The sequence below is a fragment of the Trachurus japonicus genome, chromosome 2, assembly GCF_045865225.1.
Source record: "Trachurus japonicus isolate A0001 chromosome 2, Traja_1.0".
In the NCBI taxonomy this organism is placed as follows: Eukaryota; Metazoa; Chordata; class Actinopteri; order Carangiformes; family Carangidae; genus Trachurus; species Trachurus japonicus.
Window position 1 is genome coordinate 9,565,461 of NC_140908.1, and position 13,747 is coordinate 9,579,207.

General features: G+C 42.8%; 1 protein-coding gene across 1 annotated transcript in view; it reads left to right on the forward strand.

The window, feature by feature from the left end:
• Positions 1-8,169: 8,169 nt before the first annotated feature.
• The window catches only part of xirp2a (xin actin binding repeat containing 2a), a 59,294-nt gene continuing 53,716 nt past the window's right edge, over positions 8,170-13,747 (forward strand). The window contains exons 1-2 of the mRNA XM_085799670.1: positions 8,170-8,295; positions 8,338-8,579. Coding sequence (XP_085655796.1) covers positions 8,367-8,579 — 213 coding nt within the window. The 5' untranslated portion in view covers positions 8,170-8,295; positions 8,338-8,366. The remainder of the gene's footprint in view (positions 8,296-8,337; positions 8,580-13,747) is intronic.

Here is a 13,747-nt window from a genome sequence, read left to right on the forward strand (position 1 = left end):
TGTTTAGTTCTCAGTTTGGATCAGTTGTGCTGTTTCTACATATTGTTTTGGACTTTGTGTTCTGTATTTAGTGTTTTTTTCTTTTCCAGTGCAGCTGGGAGCTGTGCGGTCCTCACACTTTTTACGTCAGCAGCAGGACACATGATGTTGGGGCATGTTTGTGCTGCACCAAAGGTGAGTGATTAGGGGCATTGGGCTCTTCTCACTTTTCTGGAGCTTTGTGTAGAATGATTTTAAATTAATTTTGGGCTTGTTAAATTTTAGATATTCATTTGTTCCATCTGGACTTTATTACTTCAATGATTTCTTGTTTTTTCCAGCTGCTGCAGTCCTGACCATCTTGAGTTTCTTAAATAAAATGAGTTGACCTGCATGTTTGATTGGCTGATAGAGCAACAACCACAGCCGATCATACCGTGGGAATCACACAGCCAGATCAGCATATTCCCTGCCCTATAAATACCAACCGCCTAACTCTGGGATTAACTGGAGCTGTCACTGAAATGAAAAAACCTCAGCAGCAGAGCTAAAGGACCCTGATGAAAGCAACATAGAGAACGGCGGTGTTGTTTGGAGTTTTACCTTGCATGAGCTCTCAGCCAGATCGTTCAGAAAAATATGGGCTTATTGAAATGGAAGTAAATCAGAAGAGAAATCGTCCATGCATGTCATAAACAATGTAGAAGGTCGTTTTCCTACAGTACCACCGACTGGAGAAATCTCTGATTCAGTCCTTCGATTTTCTTCACAATTGCTTTATATATACAACTTGAAGTCTGACAAGTGGTGCATCAAGAGCAGCAATATAATGACATCATCAGCACCACCTGTATATACCCGCTCCTCAAGCTTTAAATATCCTGAAGTACACCTCACTCATCTGGAAGGAAACTATGTGATAGATTGTCCCCTCATCTAAATTGTAGTGGGTCAAATGAGGTGAATGGGGTACGTGGCAATTGTCAGTGTAGGAAAAAGGTCCTAGAAGCTAGAAAACTCATCTTATTTTCATTTTATTTTATTTATTTATTTGCCAAGCATGCAACAATGCACAATATGGATCCCATAATTTGTGCAGACCACGTGGTGGTAATCAATGATGCTCCTCACCCTGGGAATCACGCCTGTCTTCTCTGCTTCTAAGGGCAGAGATGCTGCAGCAGAGGTTTGGTTTTCGAGTGGCTGCAGATGAAACCTCTGTGGTGCCCACACACTGCAGTCTCCTTCTGGCCAACAGTATTGAATACATGCAACTTGAAGTTAACAACCTCAAGGAAATTAATTGCATTCATGTTGCTGCAGGCATGTGAGCATATTATAATGATAATAATCCTGACAGATGAAGCTACAGATTGGGATTTTGTTTCATTTTAAATGTCCTTTTACCACTTTTTCTTTACAAGTAGATCCAGTTTGTAGCAGCTGTGAAGATCTGTGCAGAAATCAGCAGCTGTTGTAAATGTGGTGGTGGATGATAGCAGACAGTTTGATGGTGGGTATGAGTTTCCTCTCAGAGCTGTGTGTAATCATCTCCATGTCAGGTTGATTTGCTTCCGCCTTTAGTTTTTGTGGATGAGACAAAATCAAGCGCGTGCACATTGTCAGTGGATGGAAACCTCCGTCTTGATAGTGGAGAGCTGGAGACCTTTGACTGGACGGCTGAAAACCTTCTTACATTTTTCAGCAGCTCTGCAGGCTCCATGCATTTAATGGTGTTTATTAGTGAGCTGGAGAGTGACTGAGGAGGAGGAAACAAGCATTCAGGATCACTAAGGCTTTTTGCCTTGAATGAATGAAAGAAACTGTGTGTGGGTGGGGTAAAAGCTGCGCTGCTGAAAAGTGTCAGCGAAATGAACCTAAAGTGCTTGGTCTCAGTTCTATACGTAAAAATAACCTCAGCAGAGCTATGCACGGAGAGACGATGACGTGTTATACTCACATGCACACACACCTGGAAGACCTGACCTGAGCTGGACTCACCTTGAAACTACACAATACCCATCTGGCCTTGTGTCGTTATGTGAGTATTGTTCTTTCCTTGCGTGTATGTTCCCCTATTCTCATATCTCACATTGCTTTGTAATAAATTTTCAGTGACACAGTTGTGTAGCTTTCCAGTAGACCTCATCATGACCTCTGCAGCTGTATTACACCTCCATCTCCGCAGTGTGTGCAATCAACGCGCGCACAAGGACAACCACAGAAAGCACATGTACAGTATTCACTAAATGCACCCTTTCTTCAGCGAGTGCATCCAGATGAGGTGTTTATATAACACAATCTGTCGGTTTGTCCCCAGTGGAGCTTGCTAATGATGCAGAAGCTAAACGAGATAACAAATGAGAAACACCAAACTAACACGGAAGAACAGAGTACGATAATAACCCCTAGTGGGAAAATATATTTAAAGAAACACATGAATTTATAATGTTTTAAGTGCAAAAATTCAAATATAGCGGTTTAGAAGACTTGCCCTTGTGACATTGGAGCTCTTTCAGCTTTTACATCTGCACTCAAACATCCAGTCTCAGAGCAGTTGTTATGTCCATGCATTTCTCACATACTTACCTGAAAGGACTCCCTGTTTTCACTGATGGTAGACCAGACTACTTTACATTACTATTCTCAGGCCCGATCAGATGACCTGTTTGTGTTATATTGAAGCCGGGGTACAAAGTAAAGCCCAAGTAACTGGAGTAGTAGCCTCGCTGTAATATGATCCTTGCTGACTGCTGTGTGCCTAGAAAGAGCAGGACAGGAAGTGTAGTGTGTATAGTGGGAAGTACAGTGAGGAAATGAGACGCTAGAACCAGAGACTGGAGTACTCTGGTTAACAAGTTGAAGTGAACTCATCCTATATGAAGTCAGACTCAGGTTCTTATGCAGGAGATCGCTGGTTCAAATCCCAACCATACACTTTACAAAGAAGATTTGAGACACATGCTAAAATGGAAATGCAAAGTAACTTTCACATTTGGTTTATACTGTAGCTTTAAAAGGCCTCTTTTTCTCCAATAGTCTGATCATTGTTGTCCTCTCTGGCAACAACTGTGTGAGTTGAAGTCAAAGCATTTCTCAAAATTCCCATAATATTAACAAAGCAACAACAATGAATCATGTGCAGTGATCTGGGAAAGGATTTTTCTGGCTCTAAGTCGTTGACAGTTTTTCCAGCTGAGTCTGTTATGTGTCGTCACTGTTGAGATCCTGTTTCCAGACATTTTTTTTTTCTTTTTCTTCTTGGGAACTATCGTGGACCATTTTGGCTTTGTTAGTAGAACCATGAAACCATGCTAAACTATGTTAAGTGGGTGTATTTAGTGACATTTTTAATGGCTTAGTGGAAAATGTGATGTGTGCACACATACTTTCTGGCACTGTAGACACAATAAAACAAGAATAGTTATTTCCATCTTCTTATCTTATCAGGAATGTCATTATTCAGCCTGTCCTCTGAATAAAAGTCATCTGGAGTCCTTGGCCACGAATTCAACAGGGGGCAAACACGGAACCTGCAACATCTTTTATTTAATAGAAGCAGACACAGTTAATACCCTGGTGGATCTTCACCAGAAAGTCTCTCTGAAGCCCCACTAGGCCTGAAATATTGTCTTGTTGTATTAAAGAAAGGCTGCTCTGGTGCTCTGTGTTAGGGGGCATTAATATGTTTTCTCTCACACCGGATTCCAGTCAGCCCTGCACTTAAAACTGTGTGTGTGTTTTCACTATGCCATAATAAGTCAAGATGTGTATCACAGAGAGACAAGTCCGGAAATTCTCTTTGGAGGCAGCTCTCAAATAATAGTCTATTTCAACAGGGAAAAACAAGAACTTAGGGGCATTTGGGTAGCTCACCCCTGTAGCCTACAGCACTAATGATCAAATCGCATCAGCCTTGGTTTGAATCTCCTCTGCTGCCCTTTCATCGTTGTCTGTGATTATGTAATGCTGCGGCTGATATTTACATTTTAATCAAACCCATAGTCAAACTAGAAAGAAAATTTCCTAACGGAAAATGCGTGTGAATGCTGAAAGCCATTGCTGAATTAGCAGAAGAAATTGACAAAGACATGCAAGAAACATATTTTAGGCAGGAATTGAACCCATGACTTCATGACCAGTAACCTGACACACTAACCTTTTGGCCACAGACACCTGAGTTACAATGAGTTTTATACTATCAGCACAAAGTAGGCCTATATAGGACTAGATGCAGGCATCACCAAATGGCGCGAGTGATGGTTCGATCCGGACCCGAGACCAATCTCTAATAATAACATTTTTTTCCGACGGGACAGCGGGCTCAGCTATAGGTCAATACGGCAGCTTCACTCAATTGAGCCAATCAGATCGTTTGTTTACCCGGTGCGGCCAGTGCGTCTGAGAGGGAAAGAGAAAGGAGACGGAGTGATGACAGCCTTGCTCCAAAATAAAAAAAAGTTGATGCTGAAGTCAAAGGCGAGCCGCTGGGCGTTTGTGGCCGCCGCCGCCGCCTTGGTTAAGCGTGTGTGCGCGCGCGTGGGGGCCGTTCAGAAGGGTCTCTTGCGCGCACAAGCCCATTACTTTAATGTGCGCTCACAACGCCGTAGCGGTGCGACGTGCTTGTTTCCTGCTTCTCCGCCGGTGTTGTGTTGACCCCCGGTTCTCCCTCGGTCTGTAAACTTCTTCACGCGGAGCTCTGCCCCGTTTGGAAGGAGCAGGAAGCCCGTATGCGGGAAGACGTCGCTTCAGAGGTGTAGAATGTGTGTTAGAGAAACACCTATTTCAGGACTACTGACTTGTATCACCAGAACAGAACAGACATATCCTGTGATTTTCAGCCTTCCTCCATATTTAATGGAGGGGGACAATACAATGACAGTGCAGCTATCAAGATGCTTTTGACACCTTGGCCTCAAAAAAAGAAAGGAAGAAAGAAAAAAGCACCAAACAAACAAACAAACAAACAAACAAACAAACAAACAGGGAAACCCCCTTATTTATTCGGTCTTGTTCTCTTTAATTGAAATACAGGCCTTAAATTAATTTGCCTGGGAGCTACTTTTATTCATGGTAAAAAAAATTTTTTTAAAAAAAAAGCTAGTTGTTTACTATAAAAGTGCACTATGTTAAATGTTTCCTGTGTTGAAAATTGACAATAGATATGAAAATGCACTTCGTTGGGGTAGGCTATAGCTTATATATAAGACACCATTTGGACTTTATAAGGTTCGGACCTTTCACTTGGATGAAAGTTTAGTAACTGGACCTCAATGAATTTTAATTGAATACCCCTGGTCTATGGACTAGATAGACAACAAAAAACGGCAGAAGAATCCAGAATAATAATAAAGATTACAACAACAATTTCACACTAATAAACAACTACAATGAGCCTTGGTGACACTGATACAGCACTGGCCTTGTAGACAGATTGGGTTCAAATCCAATTCATCGCCCACTGCTGCAGTAGGCTTGTACCGTAGCTACCTGTCGCTGATGGTGGCATTCAGGGGGCTGGCCCCACCCACAATCTTATTTATTTATCATGAATGTGTAGTATTTTCATTAAAAAAAATGAGATGAAAGCGAATTAATACTAAGAAATGAAAATGACGTGTATTTGAATTTCGGCCGGCCTTGCTGAAGAGGTCCGACGTCATACGTCACCCTACGTTACCTGGCAACCTGAACGCGCAGCCGAAACAAACGTGAGAAGTTCACAGTTGCTGTAACAGCCTGTAGCTTTTAGCCAAAGGAAAAAGGACTATTGTAGACGTTTAAATTGTTCAGTCTTCGCTATCGGATATTTAATCGAAACCGTGTGAAATATGAAGACGGAGCTGGAGCCGGAGGAGCCACACAGCAGCGAGAGCCAGGCGATGCTAACGATGCTAACAATGCTAAAAACAGCAGCAGCAGCAGGTGCCAAAGATTTATTCCAGCTCCTGATGTTGCCAAAGAAATGACTTCATGTTATTTATATAACTCTGGTGAGTGACAAAGTCATTTAGAGGCAGAAACCCCCTTCACTGCAACTCCAGGAATCCATTTTTGAAAAGGTAAAACTCCTTACTTATGCATTGAAATGGCCCTTTACTCGTTTTTCAAGTGTTAAAACGTATTGGTTAAGGTCAAATCTTTAAAATGTGACTCTGGTGAGTGATATAAAGTCATTTTGAGGTAGAAACCCCCCTCTCTGAGCAACACCAGGAGCTGGAATCAATTTTTGGCAAGAAAAAACTCCAATAGGTGTTGCAAATGGCCCTTTACTCGTTTTTCAAGTGGTAAAAGGAACTGGTTAAGGTCAAATCTTACATTAGGCCTGGAAATATTAAATCTGTGATCAAAATGTAAACCTCAGCCATTATGCATCAGTGGTGCAAGGATATTAATTGCATATGGGATTGTCAACAATAAGTGGCCCTTTAGCTAGGCTATACGTATCCTACTTATTGCAACCATTGACTCTTATTCAAAGCAGCAGAATCAGATATAAAACTACATTTGTATATATGTATTTTTCATGTGCAGGTGAGTAAGTGGTGTAAACTATGCTGCAGCCTCAGTGGACACAGGATCCAGCAGAAAGTGACACACATATCTCTGGGCCTCCCTGAATAATGTATCCCCCACTGGAATAAATGGAGTGATACTGTGTCCTCCAAAGTACTATCAGATGCATATATCATGACGGTTCATTCATTAAGATTGGATTATCTGGATTGCCTCTCAGCTCCTTTCTCCCAGTATTGATGTGTCTGTTGTGACTGTGACTGACTATTTCTGGCTTGTAACTCCGCTCTCTTTGTTTCTACCCCGCTCTCTGTAACTAAGCTGTCATTCTTCTCCGGCTTCCCCTTGTCAACCGCTCTCACTCTCCCCTCCATCATTTGACCCTCTGCTTTTCTTTCTCAGCTCATGCAAGTATAACAGTCTGACTTCCTTAAACCTGGAAATGTGCGGCACAATATATAGTGAGAATCGCACCTTATAAACGTGGCAGGATGAGTGAGGAGCGGCTGAAAAGGGAGTCGTGCAAGAGGAAGCCGAGTTAACGTGTTGATTTCCCTTTTCTCGCCAGGGCCGAGTTCAGGAAAACACTCCCCAGGAAGCGCTGGTGAAAAGTTAACAATAAATCCTCCATCATGTTGTGCACAGGAGGCTGGCAGGGTAAGTTGTTATGCTCCTTCCTTGATTTGATCAGGAATAATGAGCTTTCCGATACCCACCCAGGCCTGTTGTGAAAGAGAGGATGGGTGAGGCAAAAAAAAATCTGTTAACTCTCTCCTGAAAGCTTTTCTGACCAGCCGATTGAAAAATAAAGCAGATCTGATTGTTCCCAGCATTCTGCCCTGGGCTCTGCAGGATTCACCTCCCCAGTTTTTGGTTTCCCACAGTTGCGTAAAAATAATAAGTACAGCAAATCAAACAAGTGTTATTCCTTCAGATATGCTTTTCTTCCCTTTTGACCTTCAAAACACGCGCACTAGCTTCTTAGAATTAACATTATAGTCTGACAGTATCAGTTTTTTAACCAATTCCTACTCTATTTAAAGTATCACCAGGAGGCCTTGTGCTTATTATGCAGCAGTGCGTCCCCTCTTCTACTTAACTTGAACTCCTAATTTCTAATAATGCTTCACATTATTTTTAACCATAGAAATTACAGCTGTCAGTGAAATGTAATGGAGCATAAAGCCCAGTACTTTGTCCTCAGAAATGGGCCAAGCAGAGCACAGTGCATGTACTTATGTATAATACATGTGTACACCACTACTGTTGTTTGTCTGCACTTATTTGGGAGTAGTGCGATGTGCAAAACAGTGTTTAACGCCAGATATAAAGCATATTCTGATAAAATATAAGGGTTTACAGTTGAATATATGATAAATTATAATGTCAGTATCAAGCTGATAAGATTTTAAGCATTTAAGAAAACACAATCAGCCACTTTCTCCTCACAGCTCATATCTCAATTTGCTTTTCTGAGCCCACATGTGAGTTTACATAGGCTTCTGTGTGTGTGTGAGTGAGTAATTACCCGGCAGAGGGAGAGAGAGGGAAAAAAAACAAAAAAAATCCCTGTGAACTTTTTCTTTTCTCCTCCTCTTTCCTCCAGCGACTCGCTGTGCCTGCAAAAAACTCCCCAAACCCGGAGAGGCTGACAGACAAAGAGCAACCACAGCAACATCTCCATCTCCTATTCCTCACCCTCTCATAACTCCCTCTTTTCCTCTCTCTCACTTCCTCACCCCGACCGCTTCACCTCACACAATAGACTTCCCCCCTCCGAGCAACAGCCTGAAGGGAAAAGTGAAGGAGAGGAGGAGGTGGAGGAGGAGGAGGAGGAGAGAGGGGGGGAGAGATACAGTTTCTGTACAACAATGGAAATTCAATCAGGAAATGGAGAGGAGGTGGCGAGCGCAGTGTCGGCGACCTTGGGCTGCGTTTCCTGCCGTCCCTCTGGGCCGCAGGTAGAGCCGTCAGACATCCCAGCGCTGAGAGAGGAGCCGCCGGCTGCTAAGAGGATTGAAAGGTTCGCCATCCCACTTGATAGTCTTAAGAGGATGTTTGAGAAGCCTGCTGCGGCCGAGTCGGTGAGTACTGTGGATTTTCACACTGTTACATGTGGTGTGACCTGAACCTTTCTGTTTTTTATTTTTTTCATTTATCCAGTTACTTTCCACTTCCCACTCTATGAGGCTGCACTTTGAGCTGAGTTTGATGGATAGATGAATGAACTTGTATTATCACAGAACTGAAAGAAACTTTTAAAGTGCAAACTTTGTGGTGGTGAGAACACATTTATCTTCTGAGTCTGTAGATTTAACTGGCAAACTGTTGCAGTTTCTGTCCTCCACTACTTTTAACTTACAAACTGGGATGGTATATGTCTCTCCATTTGCTTTCACTCCCTAGCTTTTTTTTTTTTTGCACTTTTCCGTCATTTCCTCTCCTCTGGTGAAAAACACTCAGAGTTGCACGTCTCTTTGCGGGAGGAGAGGGCAGATCTTTTCGCTCTCCTGCTTTGTTTTTCCATCTCAGCTGGCTGCTCTGAGAGGAAAATCTAAGTCTGCTGGAAGTGAAGTGGGTCATTATGAGAAAACCTCCCATTTACCAAATGTCTGATGATGAGACAAGAAGGTCCACATGACCTACTTTTTCCCTCCTGAAGTGAAGTCGTCTTGACCTGTCAAAATGTTCCAAGGACAATGAGCTCAGTCGTTGCTGCATTTCTTCAGAGGATTTAAAACATAACCCAACTGAATCCTCATGAGCCGCTGTGTTTTGGGGGTTTTGTAGTTCTCAGTGTTGGTGCCAGTTGCAAACTGGTGGCACAGATCACACAGCAGCAGCTGCCTCCATGCAGTGCCACTGGGGTTGCTGATATTCGACACCCTGTTATTTAAGACCTATTTCGGGGAGCTTTATGGTTAAGCAGGATTTTAAAAATAACCCTGTAATTGGTATGTCGGCTGCCGCTCGCTGGAAGCTGCGCGAAACTTCTCCGTCAGGCCAGAGTGGAGACGGAGAGACGTGGAGCTATTAGAATCAAATCACATCTGGCTCTGGAGATGAAAACATTTTCCAGATTACTGTGGTTAATGAGCCACATCACTGAGGCCAAGATAGAGATCTTCGGAGCTTTTCTTCTGCTTTCTAGTCTATTATTTGTCAATGGACATATGTTTGGGCTGCAACAGCATAAGTCATAACAGCCTCCCATAGATAAGAGGGTTTATTACAGCTGTTTTGCATTCCACTGTGTCTCATTAGCTGTTTGCTATCTGGAGCTTATAGCTTTCCTCAGCCGCCTTTTGATGCACAGAGTTCACCGAGGTATCACTTCTCTTCTGTTTAAGCAGCTAAAAGCTACTGTAGTAAATACTAGTGGATCACATGACAGTATGTAATGTGAAGTGGGTCGCTTCCAGTGACAAACCCGCAGAGAATCATCAATGGACTGGACTTGTCTTCAGGCCTGCAGCTTTTATGTCTTGGCTCGGTCTCGTTCCTCTTATCTGTGTCGACTGCGGCTGCAACAGGCAGCTGGTTGCTGCTTCTGCTGCTTTTTCTGGGAGAAACCAACTTTTCCCCCCGACCAACACAGCACAAGACATTGCAGACAAGAAGTAGCAACAAAGGGCTACATCCACAGTAATAGTTGTTTTGATTGCATCCTGTCTTCTCTCTCAGCTCTGGCCAATGAGTACAAGCCGGTCCAAGATTCACCCTCGTCCTTGTCCTTGCTTGGCTGCTTCCCTCTTCCTCCGACAACGTCTAGCCCTGTGATAATCACCATGTTTTTGTTTGTAATCATAGCTTGTGTCTGTTTCATTGCTTATCCCTGGATGTTTATCATCAGTTGTCTCCAGGACGACTGCTCTAGTGTCCAACCTCCTGCCTGCATCGGCTCTGCTCTACAGGGACAGACACCGTGAGCCTTTCCTGTCGATATGACTCACCAGCTTGCCACTTCTCGATCACTCCCAGCTGATTCGGGTTTCACATTAGTTTTTCTCCCCCCGCAGGAAATGCAGTATTGTTTATTCTGTTTTAGATGACAAGCTGCACAGCTGGTCAACATATCTGTGACAAACTGGCATCGCTGCACATAGTCTATCTGGCGTTGTGTCATGAGTGTGTGCAGTCTGTTCCTATATTTCCTTGAAAAAAAAACCCAGGCTGTAGTCAGTGTTAATGGAGCATATGGGCAGTGTTCCCAGATTCCCATAGAGAGGACAAGGCTAGAGCAATGCAGCCGGCTGCTTATAAAACACGACCTTGTCTCCAGCTCATTTGTAAGGCTGAGCTTAATATTTGATGATGCGCCGTATTTTTCTTTCTCTGGCCGGTTTCATTTATTTAAACGCAGCAATGTCATTGGACGGCCAGACATAACAATGACTGATGGTTTCCCAGGTGGTCGTTCGGCTGTGGCCAAAAACTCTCTAGCGTGCACAGGAGGCGAGGTGTCCACGTTCCCAGCAGTTGCAGATGTGAAGTGATGCAATGGTTTATCTTGAGTGCAAAGAGCGTGTTTTTCCGCTTGTGTGGCTGGACGGAAACCTCCGGGGACGCTGGCTTGTGTTTGCAGCATCTGTCTGACCTCCTGGTCATGACTGCACACACACACAGACACACCGATGCATGAGACAGATGAGGTGATCCTGTGCCTCGGTGTCACATCTCATCATGCGGGCCGGTTATTATTCCTAGAAGCACACACGACGCACACGCTTTTCATTTTCTTTCATTTACATACATGCAAATACGCGGGAAAATAGGCCACTAATCAAGGATGTTGAGCATTTGCACTTTTCATATTTTGTTCTGGCTCATTAAAATGTGCAAGCATAAATTAGCCGTTACATAATTTAAATGTTTCTAATACTCTTGAGTTATTGTAATGGCTGCTCCTAGCCAGTAGGGGGCAATGCAGCCTCTATGAGCCTGAGGAGAGAAAACAGTACAGACCCTTACCACAACAAAACAAGTGGAGCATTTGGAGACAATCGCTAATCACCTAGGTGTTAATTGGACTTGATTTCTTTCATGCCGGGAGCTGTGTTGAAAATGTGTGAGGCATTCAGATTATCAGGATTTGCGTAACTGCCAAAATATCTAATTTTGATGTGCTCTGTAAAAAAAAATGTAACGCAACATAAAAGCATTTAAAAGGATTTCATAGTGTGGGATTAGAGCGGGTTAACAGGATAACACAGCTGAGGGGGGAGAGAGAGGGAGAGTAACTTTCTCAGGTGTTTTCTGAATGAATTAAATGTACATAAGCGCAGACCGTGGAGGTCGTTTGATATTGACATTCATTTCCATCCTGAAACTATATTTTCTCTTTCATAATATTCCTTCAACAAATGTTTTTTTCCATTTTTTAAAAAGGCACTATCCAATTTCAAAGGGAGCAGTCACCTCTCTCCAGCTTTTTTTTTTAGTTTTTTTACTGTATGTGAAAGCCTTTTGGCTAATTGTGAGCTGTTTTAGAAAAAAAGACATCAATCAATATGCAACACCGTTCTTAAACGCACTTAATTAAATGTTAAATAAACTAAAAGCCGCGATGTGTCTCTGCAAGACGTCCCATTGATCCCGGGCTCGATGGTGTCCTCATCAAGTCCGGTGAGCTCGTAAAAATTCCATTAACTTTTACCAGGCATCTCTTTTCGTCTCAGTTTCACAGATTCAAATCTTTTAATGGAGCTGGCAGCAGCAGAGCCCTGTGTGTGTGTGTGTATATGTGTGTATATGTGTGTGTGACGCATTGCCGGTCTGCTGTGTGATGATGACTTGTTGCTCACAGCCTTGCCTCTGAAAATAGTTGCCCAGTTACGCGGTCTCTCAGCAGAAAGTCCCCGCTTCATTCGACTCATTCAGACAAAAATCATTTGTCCACCTGCTCGTCGACTTTGTTTATGGATTTGGAGAATTGAGACGTAGATTAAAGTCTGCTCTGTGCTGCTGTCAGTGCTTGTTAAGACTGCCCTTTTTATTCCAGAGGTATTGTGGTAGCATGTGCACCGCAAAGTAGGATAATCCATTCCCACAGCTGGATAATGAATGCATATCTCTAGGCTTTTTTTTTCCCCATAGAGATTGTTACGTGACTCAGACTGTCTATTCTCTAACGCAGTTTGACACCCACAGCCCCACCAGAGCATATGTGTTCAACAATTAGCCAAAAGACCTCAAGGCGTACTGTTTTAATCATTCATCCTAGCTACAGCAATATGTCGATGTGAGGGCAGCACCACGCCATCTCTCTCCTCCTCGCTCCGTGCCATTCATCGCTGCCATAAAGTGGGAAAGAAAGGGAGGAAGCGCTTTTCACAAAAGGTCCCCAGTGTAAATCCTTTTGGCTGCTGTGTATCATAAACGAACACATAATCATTAACTGGAGCTGTGAAAAACAAAGCACAGAGATGCAAATAACAAGTTCACAGTTTGACCGTGCTAGCAGCTCTGTGAGGGAAAAACGGTTTAGAAACAAGACGCCACACGACGAGCAGTCAGTTTGAATGTGAGCGCAGATAATAGTTGATTCTAGATAAATACTGGAGTAAATATTGGACTAATTTCTCACATCTTCTGAACATTTAGACATGGAAATGGACAAATTAGGAGAAAATTAACTTTCTTCATGACCTGTCTCTGTCTCGACAACACACTCTCACAAGATCTGACACAGATCTCCTAGGTAACGTCAGCAAACGTTTGCGAATGCCCGCGCTACCTAATTTCGGCAATGCTTAAAGGTCCAGTGTGTAATAATTGGCAAGGTTTATTTGCAAAATCTGAATATACTACCCTTGAATATATTTGTATAAGTGTATAATCGCTATAAAATAAAATTTGTTTGGTTTTCATAGCCTTATAATTATTTTTTTATAAATACATATAGCAAGGGTCTTGCTTTAGAGAGTGTCGCCATGTTTGTATGGCAGCTCGAATGGAAAATCCAGCCAACCACACAGCAGTTTAGCATTATAGCGAGCACTTGCTGTGCATTTGTCCACCTTTGGTACACAAACTATTAATGTATCATATCATTTCACTTTAATTAGCACTAAACTTATGCAGCTGAGACTGATTCAAATCCCAGTAGTTTTGCAGGTGTTTAGTCATTAAGCAGCAATGTGAATTTATTAAAATCTGACCTCAGTAAACACAAAACTCACCTTTATATCGTTGTGTACACTGACTGAAAGACATCAAGTTACATTAACATGTATTTAGAATTAATTAAGTG